Genomic DNA, 22,874 nt, shown 5'->3' with positions numbered 1-22,874 from the left:
ATACTCTGAACAGAACTATGTGTGCTTTCAAATATGGGAATACAGATATCTAAATCATTAGGCAGGCAATATAAATCAAAGGAGGCAGTACTGGAGTTGTCCTAATGTGTTTGACATCACATAGAGATATTTCTTACATTGTATCTATTGTTTGGATTCTACTGCACTGTATTTCTCATATTATCTTGACAATTGTACTTATACATGCTTTGTTTTACTTTTATCAACATGTATTATGTGTTACTGCTCCACAAGTTGTTCTGTCTTCAGTTTCTTCAGAGAGAAAAAAATGTAAATTTTTGACTTGCATTCTTTTACCTATGTGCATAAAAGAAAGCTTTACTAAGGGTTCTCCAAATTGTATTAATTGACTACAATTGAGTCATGTTTTCTTGTATCAATCCCCCACTATAATTATATAATAACTATATGTGTTTTACACACACACACACACACACACATTTTACCTTGGGTTTTCACTGGGTCAGATATCTGACTGGGATCGCTAATTCCATACGCATTGGCTGCACGAACGAGGAACAGATAAATGGCATTTGGTTTCAGTCCTTTTACTGCAAATGTTTCTGTTTTCACATTTTCTGCTACAGTTTGCCAGCTGCTACCAGCTGCATGGCTATGAAGACAGAATATATAAACCAAACAGGTTGATGCATGCCTCTGATTTAACAGTTTTAAAAGAAACACAACTGGAATACATGAAAGGCATAATACCTGAAGGCATCTATTATATAAGAGGTTGGAGTTGCACCTGAATTCAAATTAGGTTTCCATGAGAGAGTTACTGTATTTCTTCTGACATCAGTAATTTCAGGTTTTGATGGTGCACTAGGAATCAAATTAGGGTCAGTAGGTCGTGGTGGCTGCACTGGAATGCCAAATTCTAGAAAATGAAAGCATTTATTACTAAGAGCTTAACCTAGAATCTACTGTGGTCACATTCATATCTTGTTTTTATTACACAAAAACTATTAGTTTATATTGAAAGTGTTTTTCTGTTCTCATGAATCCAGATTAATTTACCTTGAACTTCAATGTAAGCACTCCATGTTGCTTCACCGCTTGAGGTTGAGGCAATACATGTGTACCGACCAGAATCACCCAGCTGAAAATTAAACAAGTTTTTGAAATAATAAGAGCTGAACCCAGGGTCTTTCCTGTCCTAGTCTACTACATTAATCAATATACCACATTGACTTTCTTCAGATTTATGTGCTACCTAATGAATAAGAGTTAAAATAAACATTATATAAATTTTGTTAGAAAAAAATGTACTCATATAAAGGAGGCACTCATAAAAAGGCACTCATATAAAGAACATGCTATAAACTGAACAAAGAATGAGAGTGCAGATGAAACTAAGGTGATAGAATATAGCTATATAACTATTCATAAATTTTAAATCACCAGAGAGCAGTGTTCAGAATCTCAAGCCAAATTGCAAAGAAAAGTTATATATATATTTTAAAAAGTTTTAAGCTACCTTTGCATATCGAATCTGTAGTGCCCCAGATTCCAGTTGCTTGATTCGAGAATCCTGAGTAGAGATAAGGACGCCATCTTTCCTCCAGAGGATTATGGGAATGACAGTGCCTGTAGCTATACAGTTGAGTATTAAAGTACCATCTACAGCTACAGTTTGATTGACAGGACCCTGACGAATGACTGGAGGAGGTCGGTCTACAATCACTTGCAGAAGAAAAAGAAAAAAATATGTTCACAAGTGGAAGCACTTTTGAAATCATTTAAGCAACAGCAAATCTCCAAGAGAGATGGTGGTTAAGAAATATGAAATATAAATAAATACATAAAACAAAATTACTTTGGGATTAAAATATAATGAAACATTATCTGATGCCAAATCATTATTAACTTTTATTACTATTAAAATGATAATGGTAATAATATTTATATTATTATAAATATTTTACACTGTAAAACTAAACATGAATTCTTTGTAACTTTTTCTATTTTAGATAAAGAACTGAAAACATACATGCATTTCTTCTTACTTATTTACATAGTATAACAAAATATCAAATTGTAATTGAAACATTATGACATGCAATGGTACATGAACTTGGGATAACGTCTCTGAATCTGTTTGCTAGATAAGCAAAAATCATTAGACCAAAAGTTTGAAAGCTGTTGATTTCCAGCTTTGCAAATACATTATTTAGCAGGCAATCATAAAGATGCAGAATTATCAAATTTTACTCCCAAACTATTGCTACATTATTAGCAATTAAACATAAACTTACCATCAGTTACCTCTAAGTATGCTTTTGTTGTGATGCTGCCTGCAACATTTAAAGTCTGGCAGATATAATATCCAACATCAGATCTCTGGACATTTGTAATTGTAAGATCACCTGTCTGAGAGACTGAAAACCGGTTGGAAGACTGGGGAGGTTGGTAGGAGAACAGTAAGTTCTAGAATATAAAAAAGTAGGTATTGAATATATTAGTATAATATATATATATTAGTATAAAAGTAGGTATTGAATATATTAGTAGACACAAATATGTTAAGGGGTTAGTTAACCTTGACTGATCTTGAAAATATAGTAAGTCATCAGAAAATACCAGGGCTATAGGCTATATTGGAAAGTTGATAAAACATCCCGAAGAAAGCAACAGAAAAACTATGATTGCATTATTGCCAAGAAAACTACATACAGTAGGTATGTCCTGTAATCACCAGGGGTCAACTTGACTTCATGGAAACTTGTCTTTTCTTATAAAATTCATATGTTGTTATATAGAGGTGAAGCTTCTGGTATGAAGTTTTGTGGCACTACTAAGGACCGGGAGACTCTGTATCATATTTACATATACATTCTTCTTTTTTCTTTTTATACAAAGTGATAAAAGACATGGGTATATATGTATGATAAGTGTTATAATATTCAGGAATCTGAATAATTGATGCTAAAAACAAGTGGAAAGGAAACAACCTTTTCTTGGTTGCTTTAGAAAAATAGAACATGTTAGCTTGCTGATATAGCAAGACATTATTTCTGCATTCCAATACATACAATGTCCATACAGAAAGACTGAAAAAATAATAGGACTGTATGTCTATAATCAGAATTCTTCTATCATTTTCAATTATGTTGTACTAAAACTGTTGGACTGTTGAAAGAGAATAGTGAGACTGTTTTCCAATAGTCAATGTATATTTCTTTGCTGAATCATCAACAATTTAGATTGTTCAGGAATCTACAGATTATTTTCCCTTTTAATTGGGATTCAGTCATAAGATTGGTTTCATATTGAAATTGGTTTCATTCTTTTGTTCATTAATAATTTACATTATGTAATTGCAGTTTATTTTACCTGGCTTCCTTCTCTTCGCCAAAATATTGCTGGTTGAGGGTTCCCAGTTGCTTCACACTGGAAAGTGACAGTTCTACCTAATGTAGCTACTTGATCTCGAGGTTTGACAACAAAATGTGGTGGTTCTGAGGGAGAAATGAAGTCAAACCACAATTATCCATTACCAACATGGTTTAATTAATTTTTAGCTGTTTCAGAAATTGACATCAAAGTTCCATATGGAAACTGAAATATGCAATTTGAACACATGTTGTTCTATCTTGTTGGTGCTAGGCCATGCTCAGGGTTGTTTTATCAGAAACAAAGCAAGTAAAAATGACATACAACACAGGCAGCTTGGCTGTTTCTTTTTTACCTCTGTTGTATGTCTTTAATTGCCTGCTTTGTTAAATGTTAAGAAAAATGATAACTCCTTTCTCCCCCACCCCTCTAACCACGTTAGCTTGAAGAGTTGCTGCTATCCCAATAAGAAAAGCAGCTGAAAAATTTAATGGACCTTAATAAATAAAACCCAAACAGACACAAATCTCTGGTTACAAAACTAGGGGGTATGGGAAGGCTTCAGCATTGTAGAGCATTAATCAAACTTTAATGGAAATAAACAATAAAATTGGTTAGACATTTAAAAAGATGGCTGCTTCATATTTTGCAGGTTAACTTCTAACGACTTTTCTTTTTATGATGAGGACTGTGTTCCACTTCAATAATGGTTCAATAACAAAGGAAAGCTAAAACTAACATATTCTTGCTTGCTAGCTTATAAAATTTGCTTAACGTTATACTTTATAGCTTTTCTGCAGACTCCCAAAAATGTTTTGTATGAGGATTTTTGGCAAAGGACGCGGAGAATTTCTATCAATTAAAAAACTTTTATAATAGGTTTGATTATGATGTAGAAATGGATACCAAATATTTTTGAATTTAACTCAGATACTTAGAAATGCTGCTATATAAATTGTAGCCATTTAATTTGTGTGTGTGAGAGAGAGAGTGTGTGTGTAATTAGTGAAAAGGAATGAAATTAAAACTATAGTGAAGCAGACTAAATTGTTGATTTACATAGTCAACATCTTCAAACAAAACTTGCATATAAATTAAGCAAATTTGAAACATCTGTTCATCTTCATATTATAAATACTGCCAGTATTGTCCAAATTGTTTTATTTATACAAATGGTCACTATGTGGAATGGTAAACAGAATGTCAAAAATTATGCTGGTTTTATTAAGTTACGGCAGTTAAGTATATTAATGTAACTGACCTGGAATAGAGAAAAAGATAAATAAAAAGCAGCCTTTTAAAAATAGTATGTTGTGCAGACACACACACACACACACACACACACACACACAGTAAATAATACAAAAAGGAAATAAAAGGAAACAAAAAGGAAAGATTTCGACTCTCCTCCTTCTTTCTCTATTGAGAATTCATCAACATTGCATTCCACTAGAAGACCATCCCCCAGAGTTATGTATGGCACCCAAGGCCTTAAACCTAGGTCTGATTTTGGGATTAGTGTATTTATGAAGCTCCTGGGTTTTTCTTTCTTTGTCCATTTGGATGCTTTTTAGTCTGGGCTGTTAAGTTTTGTTGTTAGGTTTTAATTGCTTTAAATTGGTGTATTTTGATCACCTTGGCCACTCAGAGTTTTTGGGAGTGGACAAGGCATAATAAATTTAAGCAAGAATAATAGAAATAATGAGAATGAGAGTAAGAAGAATGATAATAATTATAAGAAGATTGATAGAACAAATTTCATCTTCCATTTCCTTCCTGGATTCTTGAAATTATTCCAAATATGGGAAAGTAAGGGTACTGCCATTACATTCAATCAAGTTTCATGCACATGAGCATTACATTCAGTATTCAGAATGACACATGAAGGGCTCCAAAGGTGTCAAAATATTGATCATATCTGGGTTTTGAAACTAAGCAGAGTCAGGTTAGTATCTGAATGGAAACTAGTCAGCTTTAAAGTTCAGCTGAACAGTAAAAAACAAAAACAAAACAAATCTCTTGGAAGAAATTTATTACGTCTATATTCTGTATTGCTGCCAATAACACAAATCTACACAAATGTATCATAGAAGCAAATAGAAGTCTAAGCCAATTTGAAATACTTCTTAGTCTTACAAGAACGTCACACATAGTAATACTTTACAGTGATGTACCAACATTATTTGTTTCTTTAGAATTTTAAGATAACTTATTATTTTTTTTAAAAAAATAGTCAACAATTTTTCCTAACAGTGTACAAATGCAAATGTCAAAGAACAGGAAAGCATCTGAAGATTTTTAAAAGGTAGTTCTACATTATTTTATGTGATATAGTTTTTTCAATATTCATTAACATCATGCAGTTAAACTATAATGTGATCCACAAGTGAAGGTAAGCTGTTTGACTATCATTTTATAAATGATTTTTAAGAAACACAAACATATTTCACAGGAGCAATTCAAAAACTAACCAACCAACTAGTTAATTACCTGCTCTACTTATCTTGTAAAACTTTCATTTTATTATTTTTTTAAATGGAAGGTTTGGATTCTGAGTCTTGGTATTAAGTCTCTCTCTCTCTCTCTCTCTCTCTCTCTCTCTCTCTCTCTCTCTTTCTCTCTCTCCCTCTCTCTCTCTCTCTCTCTCTGTGTGTGTGTGTGTGTGTGTACATACAAAAATATCACACCACTATAAATATTTAGAGATCTGATATCAATCAGGAAATTACTAGAAGTTAGATCGCCAACATATTATCAAAAATCTCCTCAAAGTTATGTCAATATTACAGTAGTAATATAAGATCCCATAAGATATAAAAAGCCTAACTGGTACAAATAGCAAGCTATTACTGGTTTTCTGTGATGTCTGATTTGAAGGAATTTAATGTAGTAGAATTGAACAACATGGTTGAATGCCTGCTCAATGAAAGAAGTTAAACTAATCTTTATAGATGGTTATCCAGATTATATTTAAAAAACATAGCAATTTGAAATCCATCTCCTATTTCTAACTGTAGTGTGATTGATTTTTCTCCTAATATTTAAGAGTTTTAATTCAGAACTACTGTTAGTCCACCTTTAGCTCTTCTTCCATTTTGTTCTTATAATCTGCACTTTTACACAATTTTTTTCCAAGAAAGCTTTTGATAGAGAACTTCATATTAGTTCCAACTTCTCCAGGTTGTGTCGTATTATTTTATCCATTAAGGTAGATTTGTTTTGTTTCTCTAAGCAATGGTCAAAGGAATGCAGATTTTTCTCCTTCGAATTATGAGAAAAGCAAATACAAACTTTTCTAGTTTTTCAAAAATTAATCTAACAAAAATCATTTTAGTAAAAGGATAAACTTCTGTGAGTTATAGCTCATTTTATCTGCTATACAGAGTAGCTCAACTAATGCAGAATTTAAACTGGGATAAAGTGGGGAAAAGGGAGAAGAAGATAGACTGTTTTTGCAGATAAAATTGCATATGAAACAGATTAGAAATACTAAAACAATTAATAATAGTGATGAGGCTTTTTTTCTTTTTTGCTAATATTTATGCAAAGATTGTCCTGTTTGTCTTATATAGAGGGCATAAGAACATTGCTGGCAAATGAAGACATGTATTACAGAATCTGTACATGCATTATATATAATCATGTACTAGTGAAAAAAATATGTGAAAGTGTGTCTAATCCTGTAGGTGTAGTTGTTGGAGCCTCTGATTGTAATGTTGATAAAATTATGGGGGGAAAGTACATGAAGGTTGTGTTTGTTGCAGGGTTAGTTTGTATATTAGCATATTTTTTTCCAATGGAGTTTGTTGTTTTTGTTGTTTAAGTATCTGCTTCAGATTGGATGGTTGTCTGTTTCCATCTATGGGCCTCATACATAATGCCTGAAAATTGCAGTATCATGTTCATGGGCTGTTATCTTATAAATAATGCAGTTACAGAACACAGAACAACAGAGTTGGAAGTGACCTTGGAGGTCTTCTAGTCCAGGGGTCCCCAACCCCCGGTCCATGGACCACATGCCAGCAACCAGGCCACGCAAACAAGCAAAGCCCCATCACTGGAATGCAGGTAGCATGCAAAATGATGTCCCCTCTGGTCCACGGAAAAATCTCCCACCATGGAACTAGTCCCTGGTGCCCAAAAGGTTGGGGACCACTATTCTAGTCCAATCCCCTGCTCAAGTATGAGGACCTATTCCATTCCAGATAGATGGCTGTCCAATCTCTTCTTAAAAGCCTCCAGTGATGGAGGATCCGCTAGTTCTGTAGGCAAGCCATTCCACTGATTAATTGTTCTCACTGACTGGAAATTTATACTTAATTTTAGGTTGAATCTCTCTTTGTTAGGCTTCCATCTGTTGAATGAGCTGAGGGTATTCTGCTGTAACATTTTGTGCTCTCTCTATTTCTTCCCTAGGAATTGATCTGAGTTTATTAATTTGTCACTGAGTAGCTAGTCTCCTAAATGCATCATATAATTTCAACAGTTTAGCTCCTATGTCAATGTGATTGTATCATGATTCTTGACTACAATGGGCTAACATAGATTCTCCTTTTATAGGATCTACAATAAGAAAGTTCACTTCTTCATTGTCTTATCTGACTGTCTTAATATTCTGTTGAATCTTCTTCACTGAGTTTATTAAAGGAATCCGTTGTTACTCATCATTCATTCATCTTTTATATAACAACTTTTATTTATATGTAAACCTCATCACGATTAAGATAATCTCTAATTTTTTTTAAATTTAGGATTGCAATTTGAAATAAATACTACTCCTTATCAAATATATTGACTTGTCTATTCATTTAACTCTATAGTTAAATAGTTTTGAAAATTGTACAGCTTGCATGTTATAATAAGGACATCATTTATGAAAAGTATCCTCCTGTAGCCTTGCATCCTTGGAAAACTATTGCAAATGAATGGGAAATAGTTTAAGATTTCCTTCTAGGAGATAGTAAACTAATGTTGGGAGTATCATCAAAAAGATTTTTCTAAGGGATAAAAGTGGCTTCATTTAGAAAGAAGAAATGGGAAAGTATTCATTTGTGATTACATAAGTTACCTAAGTTATGTCAGAAGTCAACACAATAACCACCTTTTCTCACCAATTTGATCCTGGGAAACTAGTAAATGAATCAACATAGTTAATCAGTCAGTGATTATGGTTAGATTGCTCTTAATGATGCTTTTAAGTTAAATAATACAAAAGATTTTTCATCTGTTGAATAACAGAATCTGAAGAATAAAATGTATTTCTGTAAAAACAGAATGGTTATTTTATATGTAGAACTTTTCATTAATTTTAACAATTGGTGCATATTCAAAAAGATGTGCATTTTGGGATTTGCTGAAGCAAAATACATACATTAAGTTAAAATTAAATAAGAACAGATAAATAAAAATAAGTAACAATGCAGTAATTAAAGCAAAATAAAAGTAAGCAAGCCATTACCTTAGATGCTTGCCACAAAAATTACCACACTTCATGTAGAATGTGACTTTTGTGTTCTGTCCAGGCAGTACAAGTGAAGGTTGGAGCATGATTTGTTGGCAGATATGGAAAGGTATAGATAGAGAGGGGGAGAGATGATCCAGTCACAGGAATAACGGTGATTAGAAGATGGCCAATAAAATTTCAACTTACCAGATACAACTAAAATAAAAGAAAGGAAAGGAAAAACAAAAACATAAAACAAAGAATAAATCAACTCAAACATGAAATGAAATGAAATAAAATGAATGTGCTTTTAAATCACTCAAATTATTTTTTCAAAAAAGTATGATATAAACAACTAAATTCTAATTTATATACAAATATTTAAATATGGATGATGTAATTTATAAAAATGCAACTTATCTGAAGAGAATTCAAGGTTTACAAGAAACAGCACAAAATAGATGACATTATAAAAACAGTTCTTAGCTTTAGAGAATGCTTACATTTAATGGCTTGGAAATATGAAGCATGAAAAATGAAGGACAGGCAAGAAATCTACTTTAATGTGAAAGGTATCTATATTTCTAATAAACAAGTGATAGGATTTCTATGCAGGTATCTCATAATTTTAAGTTTTATTTTTAAAATCTGATATACAAGAAAGAAGCATGGTTCAACTACAAGTATATTATTATATATACAACAATATGAAAAAAAATCCCAATTTTTTAGCTGCTGTTAGTCTTCATTTGCTCTGAATTGTTCCTCAAAACTAGGATAATTCTTATACTTATTAAACTATCTAGTTATATACAGTTCCTGAGCAGGTGAAGACATGAGTGGTGGGGTGGGGGGTGGGGGAGGCAAACATTAGGCAGTCAACTTTCTTTAAAACTACAGTAATTCAGTAGTTCCTCTTTTTCCCTCCTCCCATTATTTTCCATTTGAAAACAGTCCTCCAAATTAAGTCTTCCAAATTTTACCATTTGCTATTTAAAATACAGGTTAATAAACATTACAAAATGAATATCAATTTAAACGCCAGTAGATTTTCTAATGCTGCATCTTTATTCCGCCATCATTTAACAGATATTGGTAACTCTACTCTATTCAAAGATATTTTCCCATTCAGAAACTCACATAATTCAGATACCTACAAAATAATTTTTTTAGACATTGTCATAAAACCACTGCAGTCAAAATATTTTGCTTTATGTTTATAACTTTATGCTTTACAATACAATTTAAATCAAATGTAAAATTACAATAATTGAAAATAAATAAATATAAAGTAAAATAAAAATAAAGACACTGATATATATATATATCTCAGTGTATACATGTGTATATATATATATATATATATATATATATATATATATATATATATATATATATATATATATATATATGTATGTTTATGTAAGTTTTCACGGGTATGTATGTGTGTATAGTTAATATTTCGGGTTTCTTCCCGTGTAATTGTGGATATATCCCTAAAAGGGTAGAAGCGACGTTTCGGCAGAATCCCATCTGCCATCATCAGGCTTATGCCAGTAGTCATTTTGCACTAACTGACGTTGGAATTTCAAATCTGGTGCTGGTATTCTGGGATGGCTCCACCTTTTCATTCTGATTGGTTGGGAGTCCCAGTATGTGTTTAATGGCTTGGCTTCGGGTGTATGGTCGGTTTTTCTCCACTAGGTGGCAGGGCTTTATCTTTGTGGCTGGTTTGAATATGATTTGGTTGGGATTTTTTTGTGCAATGTTTGGTCCATGTTCCACATATGGTGTCAAGATTCGTCTATCTATGAGAGCAGGTTTCCAAATAGTAGGCAGACGTGAAGTGTCATCCCGTTTATTCATGCAATATGGTCTTTTTTCCATTTCTATTGCTTCTCTGATTATCCTGCCATTGAGATGTTGTATTTTTGCAACTGTTTTTGTTTTATTAAAATTAATGTTGTGTCCTGTTGTATTTATATGTTGAACTAATGATGATGTGTGTTCTTGCTTTTGTATTGAGTTTTTGTGTTCCTCGATGCGCACACTCATTCTTCTGTTGGTCTGTCCAATGTATGTTGATGGGCAGGAAGCACATGGGGTTTCATATATGCCTTGATCTTCTAATTCTATTTTGTCTTTGGGGTTTCTCAGAATGGACGATATCTTTCTATCTGTGCAAAATATGGTTTTGATGTTGTGTTTTTGTAGTACTTTGCTAATTTTATCTGTTGTTCCCCTTATATAGGGCAAGATGGCTTTCCCATTGTTTTGTTCCTCTTGTTGTTTTTTATTCTGTCTTGGTGTTGTATGTTTGATCATATTGATGACTTTATTTCTACAGAACCCATTTGATGTCAGTACATTAGTTAGTGTATATAATTCAGTTTGTAAATGTGCTTCATCAGCTAGACGTTTAGTTCTTGTGGTTAATGTTTTGGCAACAGAGTTTATTTGTGCTGGATGGTGGTGTGATTTGGCGTTGAGATAGCGGTTCGTATGTGTCTTCTTTTGATAGATGGTATGTCCTAAGGTGCCATCAGATTTTTTATAAATTAATACATCGAGGAAAGGTAACTGGTTTTCTGATTCTATCTCCATGGTGAACTTTATTTTGGGATGGAGGCTGTTCAAATGTACTAAGAAGTTTTCCAATTTACCTCTTCCATGTGGCCAGATCACAAAGGTGTCATCAACGTATCTGAGCCATAATTTTGGTTTGTTAACAGTTTTTTCTAAGGCATTGGATTCGAATTCTTCCATGAAAAGATTAGCAATGACTGGTGATAATGGTGATCCCATTGGTGCACCTTCTACTTGTTTATATCTCTGTCCTCTGTGTATGAAATATGTGTTGGATAAACAATGTTCTGTTAAGTTTGTGATATGTTTTGGTAGTTGATATTTGTTTTTAATTGATGACAAGGCTTCTTTGACAGGTATTTGTGTGAATAGTGATACAACATCAAAGCTTACAAGAAGGTCACTTTCTTTTATGTGTTGCTTTTTTATTATTTGTATGAAATGGTATGAGTTCTGTACATATGAAGCAGCAGATTCTGCGTAAGGTTGAAGATGTTTTGCTAAATATCTGGCTAGATTTTGTAAAGGTGAGCCTATGGAACTTACTATGGGTCTGAGAGGTATTCCATCTTTGTGTATTTTTGGGAGGCCATACAGTTTTGGGCATTTTGATGATTTTTCTCTGGGGATAATTTTTTGTTGGATTTCTTTACTTATAGTACTTGATTTTATCTTTATCTTCATGGTTTTTTCTAGATATGTTGTTGGGTCTGTGTTTATGGGTTTATATGTGGCGTCTTGAAGTAAGTCAGACAGTTTCTTTTCATAGTCCACTGTGTTCATTACTACTGTTGCATTGCCTTTATCTGCTGGTAATATCATTATGCTATTATCATTTTTTAAAACTTGCAGTGCTTTTTGTTCTTCTTTTGATAAGTTGCTTTTAGGTGGTTTACTAGTACATAGAATGTTGGTGACGTCATGTCTGACTTTATCAGCATCGTCAGCACTGAGTTTCTTTAGGCTGGTTTCAACTTCGCATATGATGGTTTCTATTGGAATTTTATTGGGTGCCACTGCAAAATTAAAGCCCTTTGCTAAGACATTTGTTTCTGCTGTTGTTAATTTTCTATCGGAAGCATTGTATACTACTTGTTTTAAGTGATGTTGTGTTGTGGTTGGAGGTTTTTTTTTTTTAACATAAGCACTATTATATACACTAACTAATGTACTGACATCAAATGGGTTCTGTAGAAATAAAGTCATCAATATGATCAAACATACAACACCAAGACAGAATAAAAAACAACAAGAGGAACAAAACAATGGGAAAGCCATCTTGCCCTATATAAGGGGAACAACAGATAAAATTAGCAAAGTACTACAAAAACACAACATCAAAACCATATTTTGCACAGATAGAAAGATATCGTCCATTCTGAGAAACCCCAAAGACAAAATAGAATTAGAAGATCAAGGCATATATGAAATCCCATGTGCTTCCTGCCCATCAACATACATTGGACAGACCCACAGAAGAATGAGTGTGCGCATCGAGGAACACAAAAACTCAATACAAAAGCAAGAACACACATCATCATTAGTTCAACATATAAATACAACAGGACACAACATTAATTTTAATAAAACAAAAACAGTTGCAAAAATACAACATCTCAATGGCAGGATAATCAGAGAAGCAATAGAAATGGAAAAAAGACCATATTGCATGAATAAACGGGATGACACTTCACGTCTGCCTACTATTTGGAAACCTGCTCTCATAGATAGACGAATCTTGACACCATATGTGGAACATGGACCAAACATTGCACAAAAAAATCCCAACCAAATCATATTCAAACCAGCCACAAAGATAAAGCCCTGCCACCTAGTAGAGAAAAACCGACCATACACCCGAAGCCAAGCCAATAAACACATACTGGGACTCCCAACCAATCAGAATGAAAAACTGGAGCCATCCCAGAATACCAGCACCAGATTGGAAATTCCAACGTCAGTTAGTGCAAAATGACTACTGGCATAAGCCTGATGATGGCAGATGGGATTCTGCCGAAACGTCGCTTCTACCCTTTTAGGGATATATCCACAATTACACGGGAAGAAACCCGAAATATTAACTACACACACACACACACACACACACACACACACACACACACACACACACATATATATATATATATATATATATATATATATATATATATATATATATATATATATATATATATATATATATATATGTATATATATCAGTGTATACATACACATATATATGTGTATATATATACATGTACAGTTAATATTTCGGGTTTCTTCCCGTGTAATTGTGAACATATGCCTAAAAGGGTAGAAGCGACGTTTCGACAGAATCTCATCTGCCATCATCAGGCCTATATATATATATATATATATATATATATATATATATATATATATATATATATATATATATACACACACACACACACACACACACACACACACACACACACACACACACACACACACACACACACACACAATGATATATATTGTACACATATGGTTATATATAATCATTACAGATTCTGGATAAAATCTATCCATATGATGGCATAGAGTTGCCACTAGCTTGATAGGCATACAGTAATTGATTGTTACAGAAACATATAAATAATAAAATGAGTAGAATCTACTCATTCTATCAGTGAAATAGCTAATAATTAATATAACTTTTGATTTATAAATGGTGAAATCCAGTTCTAAAAAAAAAGACACTCTGAATATCTTAAGCCTTTCAGGGATCTCATTTAGTTTTACCCTTTTAGGCAGAAAGTAAAACACAATTACTGTTGAACATGAGTTCATAATTAACACATAAATACCTGCTGTAGGCTAGCCTATATAATATACACTTATCAAAGTGTGATAATATTTCACATACTAAAATTAGTTAAGAGAAACAAGAATTTCTATTAAAGCAAACAAATAATCCAGAATACACTGGAGAAATGCATAGTACTGAGTGGATATTTAGGACAGGAAGTGTCATTGTTTATAAATTTGAAAGAATTTTAGATATTGTTTACAAATCTAGTTTCTAATCTGTAAAATAAGGAATTTAAATACACATACTACTATAAAATAAATGATACAATAGAATTTATAAATTTTTAACAGTATTTTAGCAAACTGCACCCAAAAGGTGATTAGTTTTTGATAGTGCTACTTACTTAAAAAAAAAAAAAAAGGATACTGAAAATACACATTTATAAATCAGGAATATAAAAATGTATCTATTTTTTTTTTTTTTTGCTTTAATTTATATGCCACCCTTCTCCGGAGACTCAGGGCGGCTTACAATGCGTTAAGCAATAGCCTTCTTACTTTTGTATATTTATACAAAGTCAGCTTATTGCCCCCACAATCTGGGTCCTCATTTTACCTACCTTTGAAAGGATGGAAGGCTGAGTCAACCTTGAACCTGATGGGATTTGAACTTGCAGTAATTGGAAGCAGCAGATGTTAATAACAGTGCATTAGTCCACTGTGCTACCAAGGCTCTTTTTGCTTAGATGATGACATTCACCTTGAATATTTCAGACATTTTTTGAATGATCATAAAAATTTAAAAAGGACAAGGTTTTATCACTAATATTCAATGTCTTATAGAGGTTTAAATTTTGCCATTCCAATTTCTTAAGATTATGAAAAGCATACATAAATCTATGAATTATGCTTAGTATGGAGACATTTAAAGGAGTGAAAATTTATTGCTTTATCAAGTACTTTGCCACTGTCAGTGAGTCAGAGAAATACTCTCCAGCCTTTGGCGATCAAAGAAATCTGACTCATTTAATTTTTAAACAGGTCTCCAAAGTCAAGATGATCTTCAGCTGCATACTACTTCATATTCATATTATGATATTTGCTTATTCCTACTAAATTAAATCTATAAGTAGGCTAAATATTTGCAGAATAGCAATACTCTAGTCAAGTTAAAGGGACACGGTGGTTCAGTGGCTAGGACACTGAGCTTGTCGATTGAAAGGTCGGCATTTCAGCAGTTCGAATTCCTAGTGCCGCTTAACGGGGTGAGCTTCTGTTACTTGTCCCAGCTTCTGTCAACCTAGCAGTTCGAAAGCACGTAAAAAATGCAAGTAGAAAAATAGGGACGACCTTTAGTGGGAAGGTAAAACTGTTCCGTGCGCCTTTGGCATTTAGTCATGCCAGCGACATGACCATATGCCAGGAAATGTCTTTGGACAGCACTGGCTCTTTAGCTTTGAAACGGAGATGAGCACTGCCCCCTAGATTCGGAAACGACTAGCACATATGTGCAAGGGGAACCTTTACCTTTACCTATAGTCAAGTTAAGAATTTCTACAATAAGGCTCTTCTCTGGTAGAATAATCTATCCAGAAAATATTTAGTATCTAGTTGGTTAAAGAACCCAATTTGAGAAATGATGTGCCTTCATTAGCCTCTCTCCATAGTCCCTGAGTAGAGCAAACCCAGTAAAACTAGGGAATTAATAAAGGGCCAGAATAAATATAGCTTTTTAAGCTTATTATTCAGAAGCAATGTGCTTGCCGTGTATTTAAAACATTTTTTAAAATTGTTTAATGCTAATGGTTAAAACAATTTAAATAGTTATTCTTGTCTTTTATACCAGAGAATGCTGTAGAATAAAATTAATAAAATACATCTACAAATATAATCTTCCCACAAACTTGATGAAAACTTAGTAAGTTTAAGGTTTTAATTCCTACAATATTGATCTCAGTGCCCCAGAAACTCACTTGGTCCCTTTATGTCTGATGTTTCTCTAAGAACTGTAAACAAAGTTTTTTCAGCAGGTTTTTCAAGTCCTGTTTTACCTCACCTCTCACCTGGGTTCACCCAGTATTAGTATTCAGACTTGAAGAAATCTAAATGATTTTACCTTCAACATAATTGGACAGTCCACAGATGTTGCCCCCTCCCACTTTTCCCCAAAGGGTCTGGATCATTCTAAAACAGGATATATTCCTGAAATGCAGATGAAGTAAGAGTGAAAAATAGCACACATGGCACCCTTATTGCCACTGCAAAGGCTTGAACACAGACAGATACTATTTGCTGTTGATCTAATGCTAGCATGGCTGTTTTCGCTTGCTTTTATTTTTTAGTTGCATTGAGGACAATGGATTAACTGGGAAGAGGCCCCACAGGTGCAATCATGTCAAAAGCCCGGGTCATGTTTATTTAGAAGCCTTTATGGATCATAGTAAAGTTTTTGTATGTTCAGTTGAAGATGTCAGTGGAATGCTTGAATCATAAGCAGTTACAAAAATACACAGAACAGATAGAAGACAAAAACTGGATAAAGCAGCAGCTTTTTCTTCATAGATTAATCTGATAATTGACATCATGGATCAAGATCACTGGTCATCTTTCATCACTGATGACAGAACTGCTCACTAGATTGTCAGAAAAATTCCTAAGCGTCTTTTGAAAAGCTCCATGGTCCATCAGATACTTGAAGTGAATCAAATGTGTACTTTTCCTTTGTAAACAGCAAGATATTCACAAGATACAGCAAGATACAGTTCTACCAGGAAGTGACTTGACTGTGGAAAAAGTCAGATGTCAGTATCCTCAATTATCAGATCACATGTCATGTTTCTAAAATGAGATTTAGTCTGGTGTGACGCAAAGCCAATATTGCCTCTGACACACTCATAGCTGCTTTGAAGGCAAAGCCATTTCATACTATTCTACACACTGAAGCAAGGGGGCACAGAAACTTTTGATAATTGCAGCTAGATAATAGAATGGGCACAACCGCTGTGCGGTCCATACTTACAGCCAAATTCCTGATTGTTAATGCTATTAGGCAGTGGAATAGTATGCTCCTGAACTGAAAGTCTCATCCCTTGAAGTTTTTAAGCAAATATCTCATTTGTTTATGATGGAATGAGGTTCTGCCCTGGGTAGGGGAAGAACTAGAAGACCACAAAAGTCCTTTCCAACCCTATGTATAAGATATTGGTTATTGAACATTCCAACTACCTCAACTTTCTTTTTGAATTTTCAGAAGTACCAACTTATAGCACATAGATACAATTTTACTTCTATTACTGAAAAGAAACTCTTTTTTTTTGACAAGAGTTATATTTTATCATGATAAACTAAAAATAACAACAGTTGACCATTAATAATTCTGTGACTTGGATACAGGGACTTTTGTTTAATCAAGAGTACCTGTAATCTACAGCTGAATAGTCATGTTTTAAAGTTTTTGGCTAAGATCTTGTCTCGATTAAAGTGAGGGGGGAAAGTGTGACAAGTCACAAACCTTTCCCAAAGGTCGGATCTAAATAAAACTTTGCAAGTATTTGAAGAGTTTTGATTTCAAACATCTTTAATACAGCTATACACTATACAAGACCATATAATTGCAATACCTCAGTCTTTGTTTAATGACCATAATTGGGACTAGTAAGTGAATCACTAAGCGAAGCAGTTGTTAAGTGAAACATCATGTGACCACTCTTCTTAACAACTGCAGTTACAGCAGTCCGCTGTTGTATGATTAAGCAAATCACCTCTGGTTGTTAAGTGATGTTACCATGACTTGTGACTTCCTGCCAGCTTCCACTTTAAATTTGCTTGTCAGTAGCTGACTATGAAAGTTGAAAATGTGATGACCAGTGTACATGTGCAACAGTTGCCATGCACCTGTATTGAGATTGTATGATTAAGGGGCACTGTGATGGTCATAAATATAACGGCCAGTTGTAAATCACTTTTTTCTGCCACATTGTAACTTTCAACAATTGCTAAATAAATGGTTGTGAAATAAGAACTACCTGCAATAAAATTCAAGCATTTTCCAAAATTGGGGCATTGAATTTTTTAAAATTTGGGGCAATGATATCAAATGATTGCAACTATAATAAAATTTTAATGAAAATAATCTTGGTCCAATTTAGTGTATAAAACATTTCAATAAGAAAATAAAACAACTGTAGCAAGGACTCAAATAACTTTTAGTTCTGTGCTATAGGACAGAATGTAGTAATTGGAAGATGAGACAGAAAAAGATTTTTAACATCAATGGTACTGATTCAAGAATATTTATTCACTGTCTATAAAATGAGACCATTGTTTTTGCCTTGATTTTTATAGTACCATTATATTTAGTATTTGTTTTAAAAAGCTCAATATGCTAGCATAGAATGCTTACAGTATGATCTTATATTTTGATTTTTAAAACAGTTTTGAGAGAAAGTATATATTACTATGAGATTAAGAGTGCAAACTAGGTTGTGAGAAAAAGGGAACAAATCAGATGATCAAATTAAATTAGCTTGCAGAGAAAATTATATGACATAATTGCCTGCCTTCAGCCAAAAAAGGAAGCAAATAATTATTTAAAGAGTAAACATTTAGAAGGTTTATGTATGTATGTGTGTATGTGTGTATATACAGTATGTGTGCATATATATATATACATATCCATATATACATATATATATATATATATATATATATATATATATATATATATATATATATATACCCACACACATACACAGTGTGTATTGCTTAATATATTAACTGAGTTCTGCAAGACATTTATACTACAATAGAAACAATACTCTTGTGAACTATGTTCTCTTATTAATATCTGAAATTACTATAACTATAGTTTGGATTTGTTATTTTAACAAATATCTTGTTACTTAAGAAGCAGAAATATATTATTTTGTTTCTGTTTTAGACAAGAACACTTACAAGTCTGTAGATAATACATATAGTAGACTATACATATAAAATATTTTTTAAAATTACATCTTTGATAGGATTCTTAGAAACTCCCCACTAGGAAATTATAGTGTCTTTTGGCCATTATTGATGAGATATAAAAGTTATTATAAAGTTGAATGATAGTAGAACCTAGACATTGTAAGTCACATAGAAATAAGTCATATAATTCATCCTTTCATTAATTATTTTGTTATTGTTATTATTGTTATTTAAACAACATATTTTAAAGAACACTGAAGTACTTAGGTTATTTCTATTATGAACATAACCCAAAATGTCATAGTTCAATACTTTACATAACAGAAATCTGCAATTAGATCATAATGATCTTTCTGATTTTTGATAATGAAAGATTATGCTTTTATTCTATCCATGCATCTGCCATGTACACCTACCTATTTTAGTCTTAAAATGATATTAATATACTAAAAAAATAGTACCTTGAACTGTTAAAGTTGCTGATGCTTCTGCTTTTCCAACCATATTTTCTGCAACACAAGTATAAGAACCCATGTCTCCTGCCATAACTTTCCGGATTTTCAAGGTGTGGTCATCACGTATTTCATATCTAAATAAACAAAAAGTTTGAAATAGATTAGTTGATAGTTCATTTATTTATTTATCTGACTAATTTATATAATCAACCATTTCACAAAACAATCAACTCTGGGTGGCCTAGGAGAAGAGAATTCTGTAAAGCTAGATTGTTATATTTTTAAATATATATATATTATTGGCACTGGTGTTGCCCAATTAAAATTTTAATAGATCTGTCAGCTATATAATTACAATGCATATATATTATTTCATATAACACATTAACATGCTTTTCCAATCATAAAAATTATAGAATCAATATAAATAGAAAAGTGAACTCAATGATGCCAATCACCAATTTCCTGCTCCTCTGTTCAGAAACCTAACCTGAATCCTAGCTTAGTTTCTGGTCCTCCAAATGAATATAAAGCTGGATGAGAACGCTTTATATATTTACATTATATATTTCATCATTTATAGAATTACAGGGTTAAAAAACAACTTGGAGATCTTTTAATTCAATTCCCTGTCCAGAAAACTGATATCATGTACTCCATGTACTCCACTAGGTTTCTCATATTTAAGTTAAAGATACTCAGATCCTTTAATAATTATTAAAGGCACAGTGTGCAGTATTGCAGGCTAATTCTGCATACTGCCAGGAGTTCAATCCTGTTTGACTCAAGGTTGACTCAGCCTTCTGTCCTTCCGAAGTCGATAAAATGAGGAGCCAGATTGTTGGAGGCAATATGCTGACAATGTAAAGCACTTGGAGAGTGCTGTAAAACACTATGAAACATTATATATGTACTACTGCTATTTGTGGAATTTAGCTCCAAACCCCTCACATGTCTGCTGCTGTTTTCTTTTGTATATCTCTATACTCTTTTATGCGGGGCGCGGTGGTTCAGTGGCTAAGATGCTGAGCTTGTCAATCGAAAGGTCGGCAGTTCAGTGGTTCGAATCCCTAGTGCCATGTAACTGAGTGAGCTCCCGTTACTTGTCCCAGCTTCTGCCAACCTAGCAGTTCGAAAGCACATAAAAAATGCAAGTAGAAAAATAGGGACCACCTTTGGTGGGAAGGTAACAGCATTCTGTGCACCTTTGGCGTTTAGTCATGCTAGCCACATGACCACGGAGACGTCTTCGGACAGCGCTGGTTTTTCGGCTTGAATCGGACATAAACACCTCCCCCTAGAGTCGGGAACAACTAGAACATATGTGTGAGGGGAACCTTTACCTCTTTATACTCTTGTATAGACAGAGCCCTCAAATTAGGACCATAATTGCACTCAGAATTACGGTCATGAATTGTGATCATAAGTAGAGGCATCATATGACCAGAGCTGATTTTTTTTTTTTAAATAGTTTTGGTTAAGCAGGCACAGTGGTCATCAAGCGAACATGGTGGTTGCTAAGCACATATGACAGTTATTAAGCCAGTCAATTTTCCCCAATGGGTAGTTCTGAAATTGAAAATAAACACCAGAAACAAGCAAAAAACATAGCAAATCATGGTCACATGATCATGAGACACTACAAATGGCATAAAGGTGAGTCAGTTTCCAATTGCTCAAAATGCAATCAAATGACTGTGAAGGGGGTACATCTATCATAACTTCAAAAATGAATGACAGGTAGTTTTTGTGTGTGTATGTGGGTTGTTCATCATGCCTTTGAATGGTGTAATCAGTTGTAAGTGAAGGACTACCTGTATTTCTTAACACTAAAACATATAGCTGTTTGTTATATGTTCCATCAACTAAGCGGTGAGAACTAAACAGGTGAGAAGACTGCAAGAATAAAATAGGAGTTAGTTGCTCTTTTCTGGAAACATGTCCCTGTCTCCTATAGGAGCATCCAATTTTATGCATTCATATCCAGTGCTTTAAGAAAAAAAAATAAAGATGTCATTATCCAAAAAACACTGAACTAACATATCAGTTTCCAATGATAGTAATTAATAATATTAAGATGAGTTACAACTCAGAATAAAGGCCTATTTAATCCAGAACTATTTACTCAATAATAGACTGTGTGTCTAAAGTGAATACACCAACAAGTTAGTTTCTGCAGTTGAATATTATAAACAAAAGAATAAGAGTTGCTGTTATCTTAATCCTTTAATGTTTAAAATTGGATAAATAAGTTTGAAAGCAAATCCCCTAAGACAGTAATAACAGTAACAGAGTTGGAAGGGACCTTGGAGGCAGGGGTGGGTTCTACTTACCTTTACTACTGGTTCGCAACAGGATCACTGATGATGACATCCGGAATGGTGGGCGGAGCCCCCCGCTGGTTTTACTAGCGGTTCTTGCGAACTGGTCTGAACCGGGGGCAACCCACCACTTCTTGGAGGTCATCTAGTCCAACCCCCTGCACGCAGGAGACCTGTACTAGGGATTCGAACTGCTGAATTGCCGACCTTTATACTGTCATGATATTTTTGATACATCAGGTTTATATTTCAACCACCTCTAAAATTCAAGAACACAGCATATTGTACAACTTTTTTCAAAATATTATTGAAGTGAACTGCACCTTGATTTAGGTAGTTCTCCATCATCCTTTCGCCATCTTAGTGTTGGCACTGGATCTCCACGTGCTTCACAATTAAACTCTGCACTGTCCTCTACGGTTACTGCTAAATTACTTGGTCTCTTTACAAATGATGGTCTTTCTAAAGAAAACAAATGATAACTAGATATTAGCATGGAAGAACATGATACTTGCAAGTCCGAAGAGTAGTTTGAACACTGAATAGTCATTCAAGAACCTGAAACATGCTAGGACCTAGACAATTGAAAGAAAAACATGGCAGAGCATCAGAAAATTATCTGAACAAATGAAGCAATTAAGATTTAAAATTATGTTATTGAAATGCCCACAAAATCTTAAAGATTTTTGCAAACCCCTGAACTTACAATCTATCTCCTGCTTATTAATTCTTCACGTTATAAGGAAAGCTAAACAAAACAAAAACTAAATTCCTTTGTGAAAAAGATAAAGACTCACTTTGGAGAAAGAAAACTAGAGATAAAACAAAGACACATTTCAGTACACTAAAACTCAATTCTGAAATGAAAATATCACGGTGAGACGTTCAGTGCTTCAGATATGAATGCGAAAAGATTCTTTCATGGGAAATGTTTCTAAGAAAATATGTGTTAGAAGGAGATGTGGCCTGCAT

At 33.4% G+C, this 22,874-nt stretch overlaps 1 protein-coding gene across 12 annotated transcripts in view; it reads right to left on the bottom strand.

Moving 5' to 3' along the window:
- The window catches only part of ROBO1 (roundabout guidance receptor 1), a 532,491-nt gene that overhangs the window by 44,795 nt on the left and 464,822 nt on the right, over window positions 1-22,874 (bottom strand). For all 12 annotated transcript variants that reach the window (XM_087895014.1, XM_087895012.1, XM_087895011.1 and 9 more), the window contains 8 exons: window positions 22,226-22,364; window positions 19,588-19,715; window positions 3,358-3,482; window positions 2,280-2,451; window positions 1,502-1,707; window positions 1,042-1,123; window positions 733-901; window positions 468-634 (listed from right to left, as the gene is read on the bottom strand). In XM_087895014.1, coding sequence (XP_087751140.1) covers window positions 468-634; window positions 733-901; window positions 1,042-1,123; window positions 1,502-1,707; window positions 2,280-2,451; window positions 3,358-3,482; window positions 19,588-19,715; window positions 22,226-22,364 — 1,188 coding nt within the window. The remainder of the gene's footprint in view (window positions 1-467; window positions 635-732; window positions 902-1,041; window positions 1,124-1,501; window positions 1,708-2,279; window positions 2,452-3,357; window positions 3,483-19,587; window positions 19,716-22,225; window positions 22,365-22,874) is intronic.

This window comes from Pantherophis guttatus, chromosome 5 (assembly GCF_059756535.1).
Source record: "Pantherophis guttatus breed Tessera chromosome 5, ASM5975653v1, whole genome shotgun sequence".
Classification (NCBI taxonomy): Eukaryota; Metazoa; Chordata; class Lepidosauria; order Squamata; family Colubridae; genus Pantherophis; species Pantherophis guttatus.
Note: the sequence above shows the minus strand (reverse complement) of the source record. Positions and strands in the feature narration are given on the sequence as shown.